The 17,814-nt window shown below is 36.0% G+C and overlaps 1 protein-coding gene across 1 annotated transcript in view; it reads left to right on the top strand.

The window, feature by feature from the left end:
• The window catches only part of SYNE1 (spectrin repeat containing nuclear envelope protein 1), a 524,167-nt gene that overhangs the window by 130,694 nt on the left and 375,659 nt on the right, over positions 1 to 17,814 (top strand). Inside the window, exons 6-9 of the mRNA XM_026454397.1 lie at positions 538 to 630; positions 1,261 to 1,439; positions 6,156 to 6,352; positions 9,122 to 9,231. Of these exons, the coding sequence (XP_026310182.1) occupies positions 538 to 630; positions 1,261 to 1,439; positions 6,156 to 6,352; positions 9,122 to 9,231 (579 nt within the window). The remainder of the gene's footprint in view (positions 1 to 537; positions 631 to 1,260; positions 1,440 to 6,155; positions 6,353 to 9,121; positions 9,232 to 17,814) is intronic.

Below are 17,814 nucleotides of genomic sequence, written 5' to 3'. Positions count from 1 at the left end.
TGATTTATGTATATCTATTATCTTCTCCCTTTGTTTTTCATGTCAGTCCATGCACAGAGGATCACCGGTTAGTACAAATTTTAGAATTCTTAACTCCTGATTTTTATAGGTAAAAGGGAACATAAGTTTCATGCTATTTGGTAACGAACTTCAAAGTAAGTGCATCTTCTTAAACTTCTCATTGCGGTTTCTCTTAAGCTCCAGTCAACCACTAAATATAAAGAATAACATTTTTTTTTTTCTGTTTGGCATTTTTGTTGGTAGTTCCCTGCATGTTATATTTTTTCAGCCTTAAACAAAAGAAGTTTCTGAAATCCATTTTATAGTTTTTACTTTGTACACCTAACAAAGCCCCCTGAAATTTTCACTGAAACCATGTGCTTGTTTGTTTCGATACCTCACTCTACTTACTCCCGTGTACCATTACATAGGCATGATCAGATCATATTGATGTCTACTAAAGGCCTAATTGCTACATAATTAAATGAGTTATAATATTCTAGTACATTACTAGTACAGTTTCTCTTTTTTAAACAGATTAAATTAGTCAACATTAACTCCACCGATATAGCTGACGGCCGACCCTCAATAGTTCTTGGATTGATGTGGACCATTATTCTATATTTCCAGGTATTGCGCTACAGTTCCTTTTTTAGTTGATGCAATGTCACAGAGGGAGATGGTGGTGGCCATTTTGATAATGCTTTCATTTGCCATATCTTTGGGGTTGATCCTTAACTTAGCAGAAATGTACCTTTCACACATACGTTGTTTCTTTGGTAGCAGAATTTCCTCTTCTCCCTTGCAAAGCTGTTGCACATGGAACCTCAAATCCCAAAGTACTCCAGCAGAGGTGCCCAATCTGAAAAGTTAGCACCTCACAATGGAGATGAAATACGTTGCAGAAGGAGCTCAGGAAACTTTTCTGTTTTATTTGGAAGGGAGCAGTTCTAAACTCCTTTTAGACATGAAGGAGAGAAATGAACTTGCCATTTTATCCAGAATAATTGTCCTAACCAGTAGGTTTTAGTTGATTAATTCATTCATGTATTCTATAAATATGTGTGTAAGATACAGCTGGGGTGGAATGGGAAGTGTGAAGAGGAGTAAGATATTAATCATGCCTTTTAAGAGCTTGCATTTTGTCAGGAATGTCAAGGGTGTTAACATAACTCATTTGTAGGTGGAAAAGTAAAACATCCGAGGAAATAATAACAAAGATAATGCTTCTATTTTTGCTGGCTGTTAACTCTCAAACAGATCGAAGAGTTGACCAGCAACCTGCCCCAGCTCCAGTCTTTGTCCAGCAGCGCATCCTCTGTGGACAGCATAGTTAGCTCTGAGACTCCTAGCCCACCAAGTAAACGGAAGGTGACCACCAAGATCCAAGGAAATGCTAAGAAGGCTTTATTAAAGTGGGTTCAGTACACGGCTGGCAAGTAAGTGTCAAGAGTTTGTCTAAATTCGCAATACATAAATAATTTGAGTTATGAATGTATTACTAATTGCACCTTCTAATGATTGCAAACTGTGAAGAGACATTTGAATGAATGACTTTGCTTTAGTGCTTGTTTCACTCTTTCCTTGAATTGAGATATAAACACAAATCACCACTAAGACTCTAGGAAAATGCTCTTATAAAATTAATTTTTTCTTTATTCATGTTATTGGGCCTAATTAATTAAACTGATTAATCCTAAATTTTGAGTAGCGTGAGGGCTAATTCTATTTAGGTCATTGTTTAGAGTTTCCGCTCCTATTAAGTAATCTTTACATAAATAAATTCAAAGTTTAAACTTGGTTATCTCTTCATGAGACCAGTATGTTCTATTTAAGAAAAATGTGAACTAAGGTACACATTCCAAAAACATTATTATTATTTTTTTATGTTCTGAAACTTTCTAGCAATTTTAGTTTTTAAATTTTTTCCCTTTGGTCTCATTTTTTATCCAGAGTGTAGATTTTTTTGTCAACTCTAGCTTTGTGAGCTGAGAATTTGCATCTAGTTTTCGGTTCTCCTCTAGGCATAATAAATTTACATGTGTATGCATTTATATGATAATATTGGATAGAAAATGACTGCTCTCAGACAGGTACAGTGACTCATGCCTATAATCCCAGCACTTTGGGAGGCTGAGGAAGGCAGATCACTTGAGTTCAGGAGATTGAGACCAGCCTGGCCAATATGGTGAAACCCCCATCTTTAATAAAAATACAGAAATTAGCTGGGCATGGTGGCGTGTGCCAGTAAACCCAGCTACTCAGGAGGCTGAGGCACCAGAATTGCTTGGACCTGGGAGGTGGAGGTTGCGGTGAGCTGAGATCAAGATTGCGCCTTTGCACTCCAGCCTGAGCAACAGAGCTAGACTCCATTTCAAAAAAAAAAAAAAAAGAAAGAAAGAAAAGAAAAGAAAAAAAAGACAAAGAGTGCTCTCAAAAAGTATTTTCTCATAGCAATTTCAATGGAGTTTTCACTTGACCATATAAGTATTTTGCCATCTGATGTGGTCGGGGTAAATACTTTCATGTAGAGTATGCTTTTGTTTGATTTTCCTAAACATCATGTAAAATTACTCATTTTTTATCTTGTTTTGCATGCTTAAATCTAATCTGAATTTGATTCTCTACTTCTCTACTTCTGGAAAATAGTTGTAAACAAGTACTTATTATAAAATATTGAGGTGCTAAACATAGGGAGTTCTATTTTTAAGGTGTTTGAAAAGCAAAAATAAAAAAATAAAAAGAGAAACAGAAAGGATGTAATTAGTGTTACTAATTTATGTTGTTTTGTTTAACTTTTAAAGTGTGTTGCTGGTTTTCTAATTTGGGATATGTTTTCATGATTCAAGTTGTAGTCAAATATATTTCCGAAAACAAAGCTTTGTGGCACTTTAGAATCTGAAGTAGAAATAAAATTTAAAAAACCCTTCCCACATTGCTGAAACACTGTTTAATTGCATCCACAGTGGCATTACTAATGTCTCTTACAACTTAACTGGGTAGGGAGAAGACTGGTGACTGCATGCTGATGTGTCACGATGCTATTGCAATTAAACTTTGCAATAATGTCAAGGCGGTATTCTGTGGTCCATTGCTTCACACGGCATTAAATTAACCAAAAATAAATTGATTTTCTTTTAATAAAACAGTAGCTTGAAGTAAACTCAAATTTAATGCTGTTAGAATTATCCAGCATTTAATTTAGTTTCATGCATGCTATGTTGGGTTTCAAAGATGTGCAAGAGTCTGGTGACAGCTCAAAGTCATTGCTACAACTTATATATTGGTAACATCAGTGGAAGTTTTACTTTCCTTATCTAGGCCAATGTCCAGAATCCTGGTCCTGAGGATTCTCCACCCGTGAGCAATCAATAAGATCCATTTCTTTTGTAGCTGCATAAATTTTGGAGGTTTGGGGCGATGACTTTTCTCTGCCATAAAAATTCTGTAATGAACACATGATTCCATCATGCTACCAAACTGTTGACAATTTTTCCTAAAAACTGCTTTTTACACTATCCCAGTATGTACTTTCCAAGCAACTTATTATCTAACATGTGTAAAAGACTTTAGAATCTGTACCCATTTTGAGGTATGAGTGATGTTATTCCTAAAATTGTAATATTTCATGGGACTCTAGTTTGGAAGTTCATCACACTCATAAGATTGAAGATGGTGGGAAATGATAAAACATCCAGTAAACACTAGACTAGTTATCAGGGTGTATCCACTATTTTCATATAAAGTTCAAAAATATTTGAGAAATAAATTAAAAAATGGTTTCAGTAACATAAGATAGTTAAGTCCTCTAATTTTTAAAACTAATTTCATCCACTATCAATACATATTATCAGAAATAAAAGCATTAAATTATAGCATATCTTACATTTGCATACCTATTATCACATGTATAAGCAGAACAATATTTTTTGGACAAAAATTAGTAAGGTAACAAAATAAATACGTGCATAGCCATAGTTATTCAAAGTAACTTGAAGTAAATACACATTAGAGGTCAGAAATGCTTATAAATTCGTTACCCTTCATCACTTCTTTAAATGGTGTGCCTAAGTTTTCTTTGGGTTTGTATCTAAAATACTCAAATAAGAGGTTTAAACTAAAACTTTTAAGGAATATTACCTACTACTTTAACTGATGTAATAGGAAACAGTGTGTGTGTGTGTGTGTATACCTACATATATTTTTTCAACAAATATAGAAGAAATAAAACATGCTGAAACATTTTTAATTATTTCAGTATAGTAAATATTTAGAAAAGCATATTATGTATTTCTCTTTGAAAATGTCTAAAACAATAAACAAGTTCAAGAAAATTAGAAATAGCTAATTACATGGTGAATATTTACTAACTAATTATGTATTTATACCCCACTGAATTTTGTTAAAAACTAATTTGAGGTGGCTTAACAGGGTACAAAAACATTTTTAAATGAGGAAATGTGGGCAAAGAAAAATAAAATTAAGTCAGAGATGGATTACAAATGAATAGATAAAAAGGACATACTGTTCAACCTGCATGGATGTCAGCTGTCTGCTGAAAAAAATTATGTCCATACTACCAGAGACATAAACTTGAAAATAACTAAGAGAAGATTCAAGATTACTTTACAATTACTGGAATCTCATAAAATTGCTTTTAGGATATTTGTAGATAAAGCCAATGATCAGGCTCAAAGATGCATAATATATTTTATGCAAACAGTGTACATTGGTAAAATATGTTTTAAAGTGAATGAGAAGTTGTCTGCGATAAAATTTAAGGATAGGCTGGGCGTGGTGGCTCACACCTGTAATTGCAGCACTTTTGAGGCCAAGGCGGGTGGATCACTTGAGGCCAGGAATTTGAGACCAGCCTGGCCGACATGATGAAACCCTGTCTCTACTAAAAATACAAAAATTAGCCAGGTGTTGTGGCAAATGCCTGAAATCCCAGCTATTTGGGAGGCTGAGGCACAAGAATCCCTTGAGCCTGGGAGGTGGAGGTTGCAGTGAGCCAAGATTGTGCCACTGCACTCCAGCCTGGGCAACAGAATGAGTGAGACTCTGTCTCAATAATAATAATAATAGTAATAATAATGGACATTTATAAACTCTTTATATTAATCAGCATACCATTCAGGTTGTATTTTTCATGAAAATATTGAAATTCTAGTAAAAATTAATTGGGTGATATTTTTTCTTTATATAGTGATGACTATAAGGTTAATGAGACTAACATTTTAAAAAGAAACTACCAGATGACTTTATCCATTGAATGTTCCCTAATTAAGTGATCATATTTGCAGGCCCTCCACTTAATCAAGGGGTGCAGCCAATGCTCAAAATCATCTTTACAACTCTGTTTTCGGAACTACCTTTATAATTGATAAATTACATGTAGAAAAAATAATCATTCATTATGAACTTGCTTCACTTCTGCTTTCCAAAGGCAAAATATGACTACCAACTTGAAATCAGTTTCTTAATAACTGGCTTTGAGTTAATCAAATCTACCACCAAAGAAAAAAGATTTACCACCAGGGCTTGCCCTCAAGACAATTACAAAAAAGGAGTTTATAAACAGTTTTATTAGTGGAGTAATTGGAATTATTGTTTGCATTTAGGTGGAATACAGGGTCCCTTGTGAACACTTGAGAGATATAATTGCAATATTTGCATTTGTCTGTTCTACTGCTTTGGAAAGCATTCAGCCACATTATCTTAGTCTGTTATAATCTTGTACAACACAGTGCTGCTTCCCATTAGAAACGTGTTAGATCTTTCTACAAAAAGTATACAGTGGTTAATTACTATCACTTTTGGCATCTTTATAATTTGTTTGCTTAAAATTTTTCAGCATTTTTCTCTAAATTGATTTTTCTTTATAAAATAAATGTAAAAATATGCTTTAAATTAACTATCTTAATTAGTGAAAAATCCAACATAGAAATCTCTAAATATAGAACTGGAATTCCGACATCTTATCTTGTTACCCCCTAAAAATTTTGTTTTCCTTAATTTTTCTCAAACACAATGAACTGATACAGTTCTCTGCATATTGTTGGTGAAAAGCACTGGATTTTGCATGAGGTCTTGAAGAAAGTCCTTGTATCTATTAAGAATGTGACATCATTTTATGTTTTTATAATACAAAGGCAGACTGGAATAGAAGTAAAAGATTTTGGGAAGAGTTGGAGAAGCGGGGTTGCCTTTCATTCAGTTATTCATGCCATTCGACCCGAACTGGTGGACTTGGAGAAAGTGAAAGGCAGATCCAACCGAGAAAATCTGGAGGATGCTTTCACTATCGCCGAAACGGAACTGGGGATCCCAAGACTGCTAGATCCTGAAGGTAGGCTGAATAATCATTGACTGCTGTATACGTTAACACAGAGGGTTTACATGTCTTTTTCTTTTTTTTTCTTTTTTTTTTTTTTTTGAGACGGAGTCTCGCTCTGTCGCCCAGGCTAGAGTGCAGTGGCGCGATCTCGGCTCACTGCAAGCTCCGCCTCCCGGGTTCACGCCATTCTCCTGCCTCAGCCTCCGGAGTAGCTGGGACTACAGGCACCCGCCACCACGCCCGGCTAATGTTTTGTATTTTTAGTAGATATGGGGTTTCACCGTGTTAGCCAGGATGGTCTCAATCTTCTGACCTCGTGATCTGCCTGCCTCGGCCTCCCAAAGTGCTGGGATTACAGGCTTGAGCCACCGCGCGCAGCTGAGGGTTTAAATGTCTTAGATTTCTTAAACTTAGAAATACACATGACTTCCAAGATTCTTCCAAGCCGGAAAGCTGGATAAAAGTGGAAAGTAATGGTATTTTCCTGCATCAATTTTCTTCTGGATAAATATCTACCACCATGGTTGGGGTAAAATATGATTTCATTGCTCCAAACAACACTTTGGCATCCGTATATCAGTCAGGTGAACTGGACTTAATATACTAAAGGGTGGAATGAAAGTTTTAGAAGTGGGTGTATGAGGGGAGGGTGACAGGATAATATAATATAAGAGGTCTGGAAGATGTAGATTATTCATACTTAGAAATGTTTTTAACCATGGAGTGTTTTGGTGTCAATCAGCAAACTACATAAATATTTGACTAATATTTGTCATTTTAATTGTTTGGTACATTTTTTTTGGTAAGGCTGTGAGTGTTAAGACTTCTTGGAAATGGAGTGAACTCTTTCAAGCCTTCAAAAGACAATTTAGATGCCTTTGATAAACTTTTATAAACTAGTAAGTTGTTAGCTATGTTGAAACAAAAGTATCAAAGTGAAGTTCCAAATGTCACAGATAATTTATGTGGGTTGGCAATTATGGACATTTATATCAGTGAATGCAGAAATGGAAATGCACAGTGAAAGCAAATTATTTCTCCCCTCTCCTCCCTACCCTTCCTGGCCTCTGGTAACCACCATTCTACTCTCTATCTTCATGGGATCCACTGAAAATTATTTTTAACGATGGAATTTCAGACTGAACTTCCCTAGCTCTGAAACAAAGAGGATAGACTTGTGTTTCTAAGAGTAGGTTACAGAGACCCAGTTAGGTTTCCTCGAAGATGAAGGGCCCCATGGAGATTCCTTGACATTTTAGGATTCTGTTTTGAGTCCCACTCTGCCCCCACCCCCAGTTTCACTAGGATATCAAAGGGCTTTCTGCCTTCTTTCCGCACAAAAATAAATCAAGGGAAAAACACGTATTCCAGCCATCAATTTCAGAGGATGTAACAGAGCTGACATTATTCCTAAAGTGGGATGAAAGAAGAATATACATCATTCTTTCATATCTACCAGACCAGAAGATCTTAATATTTTCTTTGATGGTCAGAAACTGAGGTTGCCTAAATACAAGGCTATCCTAGATATAAGACTTTCCTCTAATTTCTTAATGAGAACTTCCGCTTCAAAAAGTTATTTAACCAACTTGGATGTATAAGCTTTTAGGCATACAGATTAAGTACTCCAAGTCTATTATAATAATTATTTTATGATTTACATATGTAGTTAACAGCATATACTATGTTAAATCATGTATTAAATATTGCTTTTCTTTCCACTTTCATATTTCCTGAAAAAAAAGTTTTACTCAACAGTTTGACTCATCACCTTTGAGTCATTTAACAAATTTCAGAATTCATTATCTTTACTTCCTTTTAAATGGTGTGAATTGTAGCACTCTTTAAACCCTACATTGCAAGTCTTAGAAATTATACCTCTGACCAAAAAGAACTTTTACAAAAGATTAGATTAGTTTTATACTTTATTGTAGCAATTTGGTTTGCTTTTTGCTCTGTAAATTGCTCTGTAGTCATAATCATTTTTTTTGCCTTTAAAATTGATATTTAAAAGACTTGTTTACAGCATTTTTTACTTATGCATTCTTACTTCCATGTATAATTACTAACTCTGGATAAATTTATTGGCCTGATTTTTACCATTTGTATTGGATAAATATCTATAAGCTTCAAAATCACGGTGATTGAGGCCTTCTCAGGCAGTTTCCCTCGAAGAGTGCTTGATTGCTCAAAGCACTGTAATTTGGAGAGAATGCTCCACAAAGGAGAGGCTGCCCAGGAAATGGAATATAAGGCATCTCCCTTTCTTCTAAAGTGAAATTTCTGGGGGCAGAGAAGAGGCTTGTCTATATTTAGTCATATATAGTATATAAACTGTCATTCAGTGTCACACTTGTAAGCATTTTTGTACTACCCATTTATGCCAGTTTTAAAATTTACGTATTATTTGTGTTCAGTTAACTAGACAGAATGTTTGAGTAACCATACAGTATTCTCATACTCAGTACTCATACTGAGTCACCAGACAGTATCAAATACTGTCTCATGAGATACTGTATGTCTTATTTAAATGACATATATGCTACTTTCTTAAATGCTGTTTGTTAAAATGTGTCATCTTTCTGAGTAATATAATTTCCATCATGTAATATCCAGATTAAATTTGGTTTACCCTCCTCCCCCTCCAAAATTCTAAATAGTGCTTCTATTTTCCTTCTGCGTTTAGTGTTTTTGGTATGATAGTTAGATATCAAAGCTTGTATTATTAAAATCCAATGAATGCTAATTAATTTATTCACATTTCTTTTTTTGTTTTTTCAGATGTTGATGTGGATAAACCAGATGAGAAGTCTATTATGACCTATGTAGCCCAGTTTCTGAAACATTATCCTGACATCCACAATGCAGGCACTGATGGGCAAGAGGATGATGTAGGTATTTGCTTTCTTCAAGTATTGCTAGTGTATGCAATGACAGTGACTCAGATTTTTGAGTATGCTGTTCTCAAAAAATTAAATTTGAATGCATTTTAATATGAGAGCAACTTATTTAAAAAAGATACCACCAAATGGGGCAATGATTAGAGGAAAAGGTTTTTCTGGTTTGCCTGTTGAATATGTTAGAGAAAGCATTGCTAATAATAAATGTAAGACTATGTGATGCTGATACACTAAAATTGAGAAAAGACAGCAGTGTCGGAAACTCCATTTTAGTGATCTGAGAATTGAAGTAATTGTATTTCTGTCATACATTTGAACATCTAGATCTTGAATCCCCTCGATCTGATCTGATAAAATCTGATAAAATCTAATTTTGGCTTTTGGATTTTATTATATCTATTGACAGCGAACATATGGGAAGTAAGGCACAATTTGTAAACGTTCTAATTATTCACTGTGATTAGATTTTTCTGCCTTTAAATAATTTAAATAACATTAACATTTTTCACACTGCTCAAATTACATGTTAATTGTCATAAATTTTTTAAATCAGGAAAAAAAGGAAAAGGAAAAAATTGTATTTGACCTTCTAGAGAGAACCTATACTAGAAAAAATTAATATGTTGATGTTAATTTCCAACATTTGCATATGTATATGGCAGATACATATAATATTTTAATAAAAATAGAATTATAGTATCCATGCAATTTTATAATTTTCTTCTTCCACGGACATTATAAAGAATTCTGCAGGTCATCATATGTATGTACAGTAATTTATTACCCAATCTTAATAGTTTTAATTTGTAATTTTTGTTGTCATAAGCAATGCTTTTATGAACAATCTTGTAATAAAACATTGTTCTAAGATTCTCTCTCTCTCTTTTTTTTTTTTTTTTTTTTGAGTTGGGGTCTTGCTCTTTCACCCAGGCTGGAGTGCAGTAGCACAATATTGGCTCTCTGCATCCTCTGTCTGCCAGGTTCAAACAATTCTCCTGTCTCAGCCTCCTGGAGTAGCTGGGATTTCAGATATACACCACTACACCCAGCTAATTTTTTCTGTTTCTGGTAGAGACTGGGTTTCACATGTTGGCCAGGCTAGTCTCAAACTCCTGACCTCAAGTGATCTTCCTGCCTCTGCCTCCCAAAGTGCTGGGATCACAGGCACGAGTCACCACGCCTGGCTAAGATTCTTCTTTACAAGTGGAATTCCAAGACTAAAGGGCATACAAAATTTTAATGCTTTTAAAAATGTTTTTCGAATTGCCTTGTAGAAAGTTTGTCCTATTTTACACTCCAACCAAGACACCAGACTTGCCTGTTTTCCTGTTTATTAGCAATGGATATGACCATTCTTTTAATATTTTTGAAGTAGTGTTGTATTCTGTTTTTAATTATATACAGAGGTGGATTCACTGCTGAATTTTAATTTAATTAGAAGGTGCTCCTCTTCTTCCTTTCTCCTTTCCTCCTAAAAAAAAAAAAAATTATAAGGTAAATGACATCAGGAAAAACATAAATGGAATTTTCAAGATGAGTGAAAACCTGTCTGTCTTCATTGTTCAGGTCTCAACTGGAGTTTTCAGAGCAGTTTGAAATGAAAATGAAGAGTAATAAGAAAACCAAAAAATGTAAAATATGTTTTCTAAATAGACTTATAAACATATATAAAGAAGAAAAAGGCCAAGGAGCATAACCAAAAGCTTACAAGTAGACATTATGCCAATAGTTAGAAATCAGTGACTTCATAAAAGAATAAGCAAAACAGAGGTAACTCCTGTTTCCTAGGTCTCTTAGATGAAATTAATCTGGCATTTGATAGAACCATGTTAGCTTCTTAAAAATAGTAAGTTCAGGAAACCTCTTTTGTTTCTTGTCAGGATTGGGGCACAAACACTGGCCACCAGGGTGACTTATCTATAGTTATTACTAGCAAAGTAATTGTTTCTGAAAAGCACCACAAACGGCTAAAGCAAAGACTCCATGTGCAAATGCTGGCATGGATTGATGTAAATATTTTGGAGTCATCTTCGGCTTGCTGGGTTTTGACAATATTGTTGTGTGAATAAGAAACTCTGTAAGAAAACACATTAGACTTACCTCATATAGCACAGAGAAAATCCATCCAAACTTCCATCTGGTTTTTATATGTGAAGTCCTTATATTACCCAGATGAATTTATATCTAATTTAGTGTCTGTGGTTTTACTGTTTTAGAGTCTCTGACATTAATCATCTCTCCAGATTAGTAAACTCTGTGGCTGGAAACATCTAAAAAAACAAAAGGAGATGCTTTACTTAATGCTCATGAGCAGGAGTTTAATGCAAAAATTCTCAGAGATTTGAAACACACAATCTATCGATATAAGCGTTTTAATATACTTCACTAAAGAGGTTTTATTATTTTCAGAGGTTGCTTTAATCATCTAAAAAATAAATTCTGGTCATTAAAAAAATCCCTCTATCCCTTTCCTAAAAAGAGGATGCATATGATTTATTCAGGCTTATCTCAAAAATTATTTTTGAGGAAAATGTATTGGAAGCTTTGCCCTTTTTTAGTGGCATTTGTCATGTAGTGCATAAGCATCTAAAATTGAATATTTCGAATAATGTATTTTTTGTTATGATGTAGGGTTTATATTTGTTTAACACAGTTAATGGTCACCTAATTCTGTCTAGTGAACCTTTAATATTTTGTAAACTATGCATATTAGTTTTGAGCCCCCACCTCAAAGTCCTCAGTATTTGTCATTCAGCTCTTACTCTCTTAATTCATTAAATAAAAAAAAAAAAAAATTCTTGGCATGAACGTATCTACCAGGCTTTCATTTTTGTGTGTATTTGATTTATATATCCCCTTTGTGATTTTATTTGAATTAAATATTTTATGGCTACCATTTTAAATATGATTTTCTTACTGAAAATCGACATCACCATGTTTTTTTTTATCTCATCCAATCAAACTGATAAACTTCCCCCTTAAGATATTTCTTGAATAATTAGCACTCAGTCATAAATAAACAATATAGGCCTGTTGACTTATCTCATTCACCTTCTAAACTTTCATTAATTTTTTCACCCATCCATTCTTCCATTGCCACAAACATTCCTGACTGCCCTAAGAAGCACAACACAGGCTTAATTCTTATGAGGACAAAGAAACATGTGTGCTGTGTATATTTACAGGGAAAGTAATATGAGTTGATATACCTCTTTACATAGTTCACCTTCTAAAATATTTACTGTTGTTTTGAGACATGTTTACAAAATATATAGCTACATATGATTATTTCAAGCTAAAATAAAAATGTCATTTTCTAGAAAACGATGTTGCCTTATTGGAGTTGAATATTTTTGTATTTTCAAAAGCTATGAAAATGTCTTAAAGTAATTGTATCCTTGAAATGATCACCTATTTCTCTAAAGGCAGATGCCTCTCCATTTATTTTTCTTCTTGTTTTCTAAATAATTTTGGACCCTGATTTATATTATATTTCTATATATTATCTTTTCGTATTGTTAGGAAATACTTCCAGGTTTCCCATCTTTTGCAAATTCTATACAAAATTTTAAGGTAAGATTTAAGTAATCTTGCATTGATGACCTCTTTCAAACATCCTGCATTCTGTATCGTTTTAGTCATTCCCTTGCATGTTTTTGTCTTTATGTATACATTTCTTTTAATACTTTAATTGCATCATTTGCGTTTCCTTTTTAACAGAACAAATAACATACATATGTGTTATCAAATGTTAGTGATAGTCTAAGCTACTCCCATGCACTTGCCCATTAATCTTTCATTATAAATGGTATCTATCAATTAATTTCTTCTTTATAATAACACTAATACAAAGAAGGATTTACAGTAACTATGTTTGGTGTCTTTAATGTGACACAGAAAATAAAAACAAAATAAAGGTTTAGTTTTGTATCTTAAAATGTTAGCAGAGAATCAACGAACAAGGTAAGTATTTGGTTACCTTGTCGGTCTGAGTTTCCTCACTCTCTTCTGCTCAGTATTGGGTCTCGTGGTTTAGTAAAGTTCATGACATGTAGTAGGTGCTCAAAAGATATTAGCAGAATGAATGGTTATGAATTGCTGTCCATATCGAAGTTATTGAATGCATGTCCCATATTTTAGCTTTTCCATTTTTCTTTATGTTCCGTCTAGGCTGCAGGTTATGTATGGTATTGATATATTGTATTTATATCAACATAAATCAGAAGTAACTCATTTCATATCAAATACTAAATTTTTTAAATGTCATGCTCCATAAAGTATGAGTTTATGTATATGTGAACGTGGTACACAAATGTAAATGTGGTTTATGTGTGTGTGTGTGTGTGTGTATGAGTGAATGAGAGAGAAAGAAAAACAATAAAGTGAAAGAAAAAAGTAGACAGAATGCTGACAGTATAGCTGCTTGGAATTTAGATATAAGCAATAGGTTGCCATGTCTTCTGAATGTGTGTGGAAGTTATCAGTTGAAGAAAAACCCTAGACTAATGGGCTATAAATATTGTTTTGTACTTCATTTTTCTCTTAGAAAGAAGAATCTTGAGTATATAAATAGCGACATCCTTCTCACCTTACTGCAATCTGCTAGACACTTTCTAACCATTAGAAAGTCATTTAGTAAATAGGCTCTAATAAAGTTATTTTAAGAACATAACCCTTTTCTTTCAGATGACTTTGTGTAACAAATAGCTCCTCTTCAGGGCAGTCAAGTGCTTTTTAAATGCAGAAGTTGATGAGCAGCCTGTCCTCAGAGGCTCACAATGAAGTCCTGTGCTCACTGTTAGATGGGTCACTTCTGGTGGCCACACTGACCTCTGGCACCTTGGAGACACACCAAGAACAAGTTTTCTCTCTGAGCTCATAAAAACATGGTATCAATGCTTTTCTGGGCATAAGAATCAACTGATAATAAAACATGTACCTTCATTATATTCACCTGTTCATTCAGAAAAGACATCCTGGGAAGAACTGGAGCTTTATAGTCTTGGGCTCCAGTTCCATTTCTTTCTGCTTTTAACTATGTTTCTAACTCATCTCTTATTCTGCAATCATATATTGAGTGATTCTGAGTGCCAGACACTGTGTTAGATGAGGGAGATTAAAAAGATACCTAAGGAGTGTCAAACGCGTCCATGTGAAGAGTCCACCAAACAGGCTTTGTGTGAGCAATAAAGCTTTTTAATCACCTGGGTGCCGGCAGACTGAGTACAAAAGAGGAGTCAGCAAAGGGAGACAGGGGTGGAGCAGTTTTATAGGATTTGGGTGGGTAGTGGGAAATTGCGGTCAAAGGGGGTTTTTCTCTTATGGACAGGAGTGGGGGTTACAAGGTACTCAGTGGGGAGCTTCTGAGATTCATTGTCCAGGATAAAGAATTTCACAAGGTCAATTGATCAGTTAGGGTGGGACAGGAACAAACCACAGTGGTGGAATGTCATCAGTTAAGGCAGGAACCAGCCATTTTTACTTCTTTTGTGGTTCTTCAGTTGCCTCAGGTCATCTGGATGTATATGTGCAGGCTTGGGCTCAGAGGCCTGACATTCCTGTCTTCTTATATTAATAAGAAAAGCAAAGCAAAATAGTGGTGAAGTATTGGGGTGGTGAAAATTTTTGCTGGTTGTTTCTCAGGGCTGCGTTGAGTGGGATTAGGGACAGCATGGGAACTTAGAGTGGGAGAGATTAAATTGAAGAAATATTTTGGGGGAAGGGGTGATATTGTGGGGTTGTTAGAAGGAAGATTTGTCATATAGAATGATTGGTGATGGCCTGGATGTGGTTTTGTATGAGTTGAGAAACTAAACAGAAGACACAAGGTCTGAATAAGAGAAGGAGAAAAAGAGGTATTAAAGGACTAAGAATTGGGAGGACCCAGGACATCCAGTTAGAGAGGGTCCAAGGGGGTTTAGCATAATTATTTGCTTGGTTGGCGAGTTTTTGGACTGTATCCTTGAGTTTTTTTATGTTGTCATATACCAGGCCAGATTGATTTAGGTAAAAACAACACTCTTCATCTAAAAATATACAGAATTCTCCTTTTTCAGCAGTAAGTCTCGGCCTATTCCTGTCTTCTTATATTAATAAGAAAAATAAAACAAAATAGTGGTGAAATGTTGGCGTCGTGAGGGGAAGAGGAAGCTGTTCGGTCCTACTTGCAAATTGAATTTTGGCAGTAAGGAAAACTAGTGTGCAAGTGCCTGTCCAATTAGCAGGTAGACACATGTAGGTAGAGGAGCCACAGAGGAAGAAGAGAACTTGTACAAGGCAAAACTGGAAATGCCAAGTGAAAAGATGAGAAGGAGTACTAAAAGAGGTGTCTTGTACCCAGACTTATAGATAAAGTTTCTGTGCCGCAAAAGAAATAGCACTCAAATATAAAATTTTCTTTTTAATTCTCAGCAAGGCAAGGTACTTATATAGAAGGGTGCACCCTTACAGATGGAGCGATGGTGAGTGCACGCTCGGACAAAGGAGGGGAAGGGGTTCTCATCCCTGATGCACTGTGGCCCCTGCTGCTGAGTTGTTCCCCTATTGGCTAGGGTTAGACCGTACGGGCTAAACTAATTTCGACTGGCTAATTTAAAGAGAGTGATGGGGTGAGTAGTTTGGCGGGAAAAATGGTTACAGAGCAGGTAATCAGAACGAGTCAGGATGGAGCAAGTAATCAGAATGAGTCAGAGTGGAGCAGGTAATCAGAATGAGTGAGAGTGGAGCAGGTCATTGAAATGAGTCAGGGTGGAGCAGGTAATTGAAAAAGGTTACTTTATGAGGAAGTTAAGTTTAAAAGTAGAAGGCAAAGAATTGAACCTACTGACATATTGATTCTTTTAAAAGCAATTTAGAACTGATGTCTAACACTAGGGATCCAGCTAGGGCAGCAGCCATTAGAGTTTGTAATGGGCATTGATGGAACAACTGGATAGAGGGGAAGGCTAAATCGAGAAATTATTTTGACAGAAAGGAGGAGATGACCACAGTGGCCTTCTCAGACCCGGAGGGAAAGGCCTCTCTCCATCCAGTTAAAGTGTCTACCCAGACCAAGAGGTATTTTAGTTTCCTGACTTGGGGCATGTGGGTAAAGTCAATTTGCCAGTCCTGGGCAGGGGCAAACCCCTGAGTTTGATATGTAGGGAAGGGAGGGGGCCTGAGAAATTCCTGAGGAGTGGTAGAATAGCAAATGGAACACTGAGAAGTAATTTCCTTGAGGATAGATTTCAACGATGGAAAGGAAATGAGAGGTTCTAAGAGGCGGGCTAGTGGCTTGTAACCTACATGGAAGAGTTTATGAAAGGACGATAGAATGGAATGAGCCTGTAAGGCTGGAAGGAGGAATTTTCCTTGGTCCAGGAACCATTTGCCTTGAGTGGGGAGGGATCGATAGGTGGAAACTTCAGTGGGAGAGTAAGTAGGAGTGACTGATGAGAAGGAGAAAACTGGCCGTGAGGGACATAAGTAGGAATACCGGCTGCTTCTTTAGCTGTCTTATCAGCATAATTGTTGCCTTGAACAATGGGGTCTGAGGCCTTTTGATGGCCTTTGCAGTGAAGGATTCCAGCTTCTTTTGGAAGTAAAGCAGCCTTGAGAAGAGTTTTTATTAAAGAGGCATTAATGATGGAAGATCCTTGTGTAGTGAGGAAACCTCTTTCTGCCCATATAACAGCATGGTGGTGCAGGATATGGAAGGCATATTTAGAGTCAGTATAAATATTGATGTGTAGTCCCTTTGCAAGAGTGAGGGCCTGAATTAAGGCAATGAGTTCAGCTTGCTGAGAGGTAGTGGAGGGGGGCAGAGCAGTAGCCTCAATGATAGGTGTGGAAGATACTATAGAATAGCCTGTCTTTGCTGGTGAGTGGTGATTAGGCCTGGTGGAACTGCCATCAATAAATCAAGTGTGATCAGGATGAGGAACAGGAAAGAAGGAAATATGGGGAAATGGAGTGAATACCAGGTGGATCAGAGAGATACAGTCATGGGAGTCAGGTGTGGTATCAGGAATAATGTGGGAGGCCAGATTGAAGTCCAGGCCAGGAACAATGGTAACTATGGGAGAGTCAACAAATAGTGAGTACAGATGAAGGAACTGGGGGGCAGAAAGTATACGCATCAGGTGTGAAGAGGAAAATAGATTTTGAAAGTTATGGGAACTGTAGATTGTAAGTGGAGCATAGCTTGTGATTTTGAGGGCCTCTAAAAGTATTTAAGTGGCAGCTGCCACTGCATACAGCTATGAGGGCCAGCTCAGAACTGTGAGGTCAAGTTGTTTGGACAGAAAGGTTACAGGACGTGGTCCCGGCTCTTGTGTAAGAATTCCAGGCACATAGCCCTGTACTTTGGCTGCGTGTAGTGAAAAGGGTTGGGATGAGTTAGGGAGAACTAGCGTGGGAGCAGCTTGTAGGGCTGTTTTTAAGGAAGAGAAAGAGGAGTGGGGAAAGGATTTAGGATCTACAGGGTCAGCTGGGTTTCATTTTGTGAGTTTATATAATGGTTTAGTCAGGATGGCAAAACCAGATATCCAAAGACGAAAGTACATAACTATGCCTAGGAAGGAAAGGAGTTGTTGC

The sequence above is a fragment of the Piliocolobus tephrosceles genome, chromosome 5 (assembly GCF_002776525.5).
Source record: "Piliocolobus tephrosceles isolate RC106 chromosome 5, ASM277652v3, whole genome shotgun sequence".
NCBI classification, from domain to species: domain Eukaryota; kingdom Metazoa; phylum Chordata; class Mammalia; order Primates; family Cercopithecidae; genus Piliocolobus; species Piliocolobus tephrosceles.
Note: the sequence above shows the minus strand (reverse complement) of the source record. Positions and strands in the feature narration are given on the sequence as shown.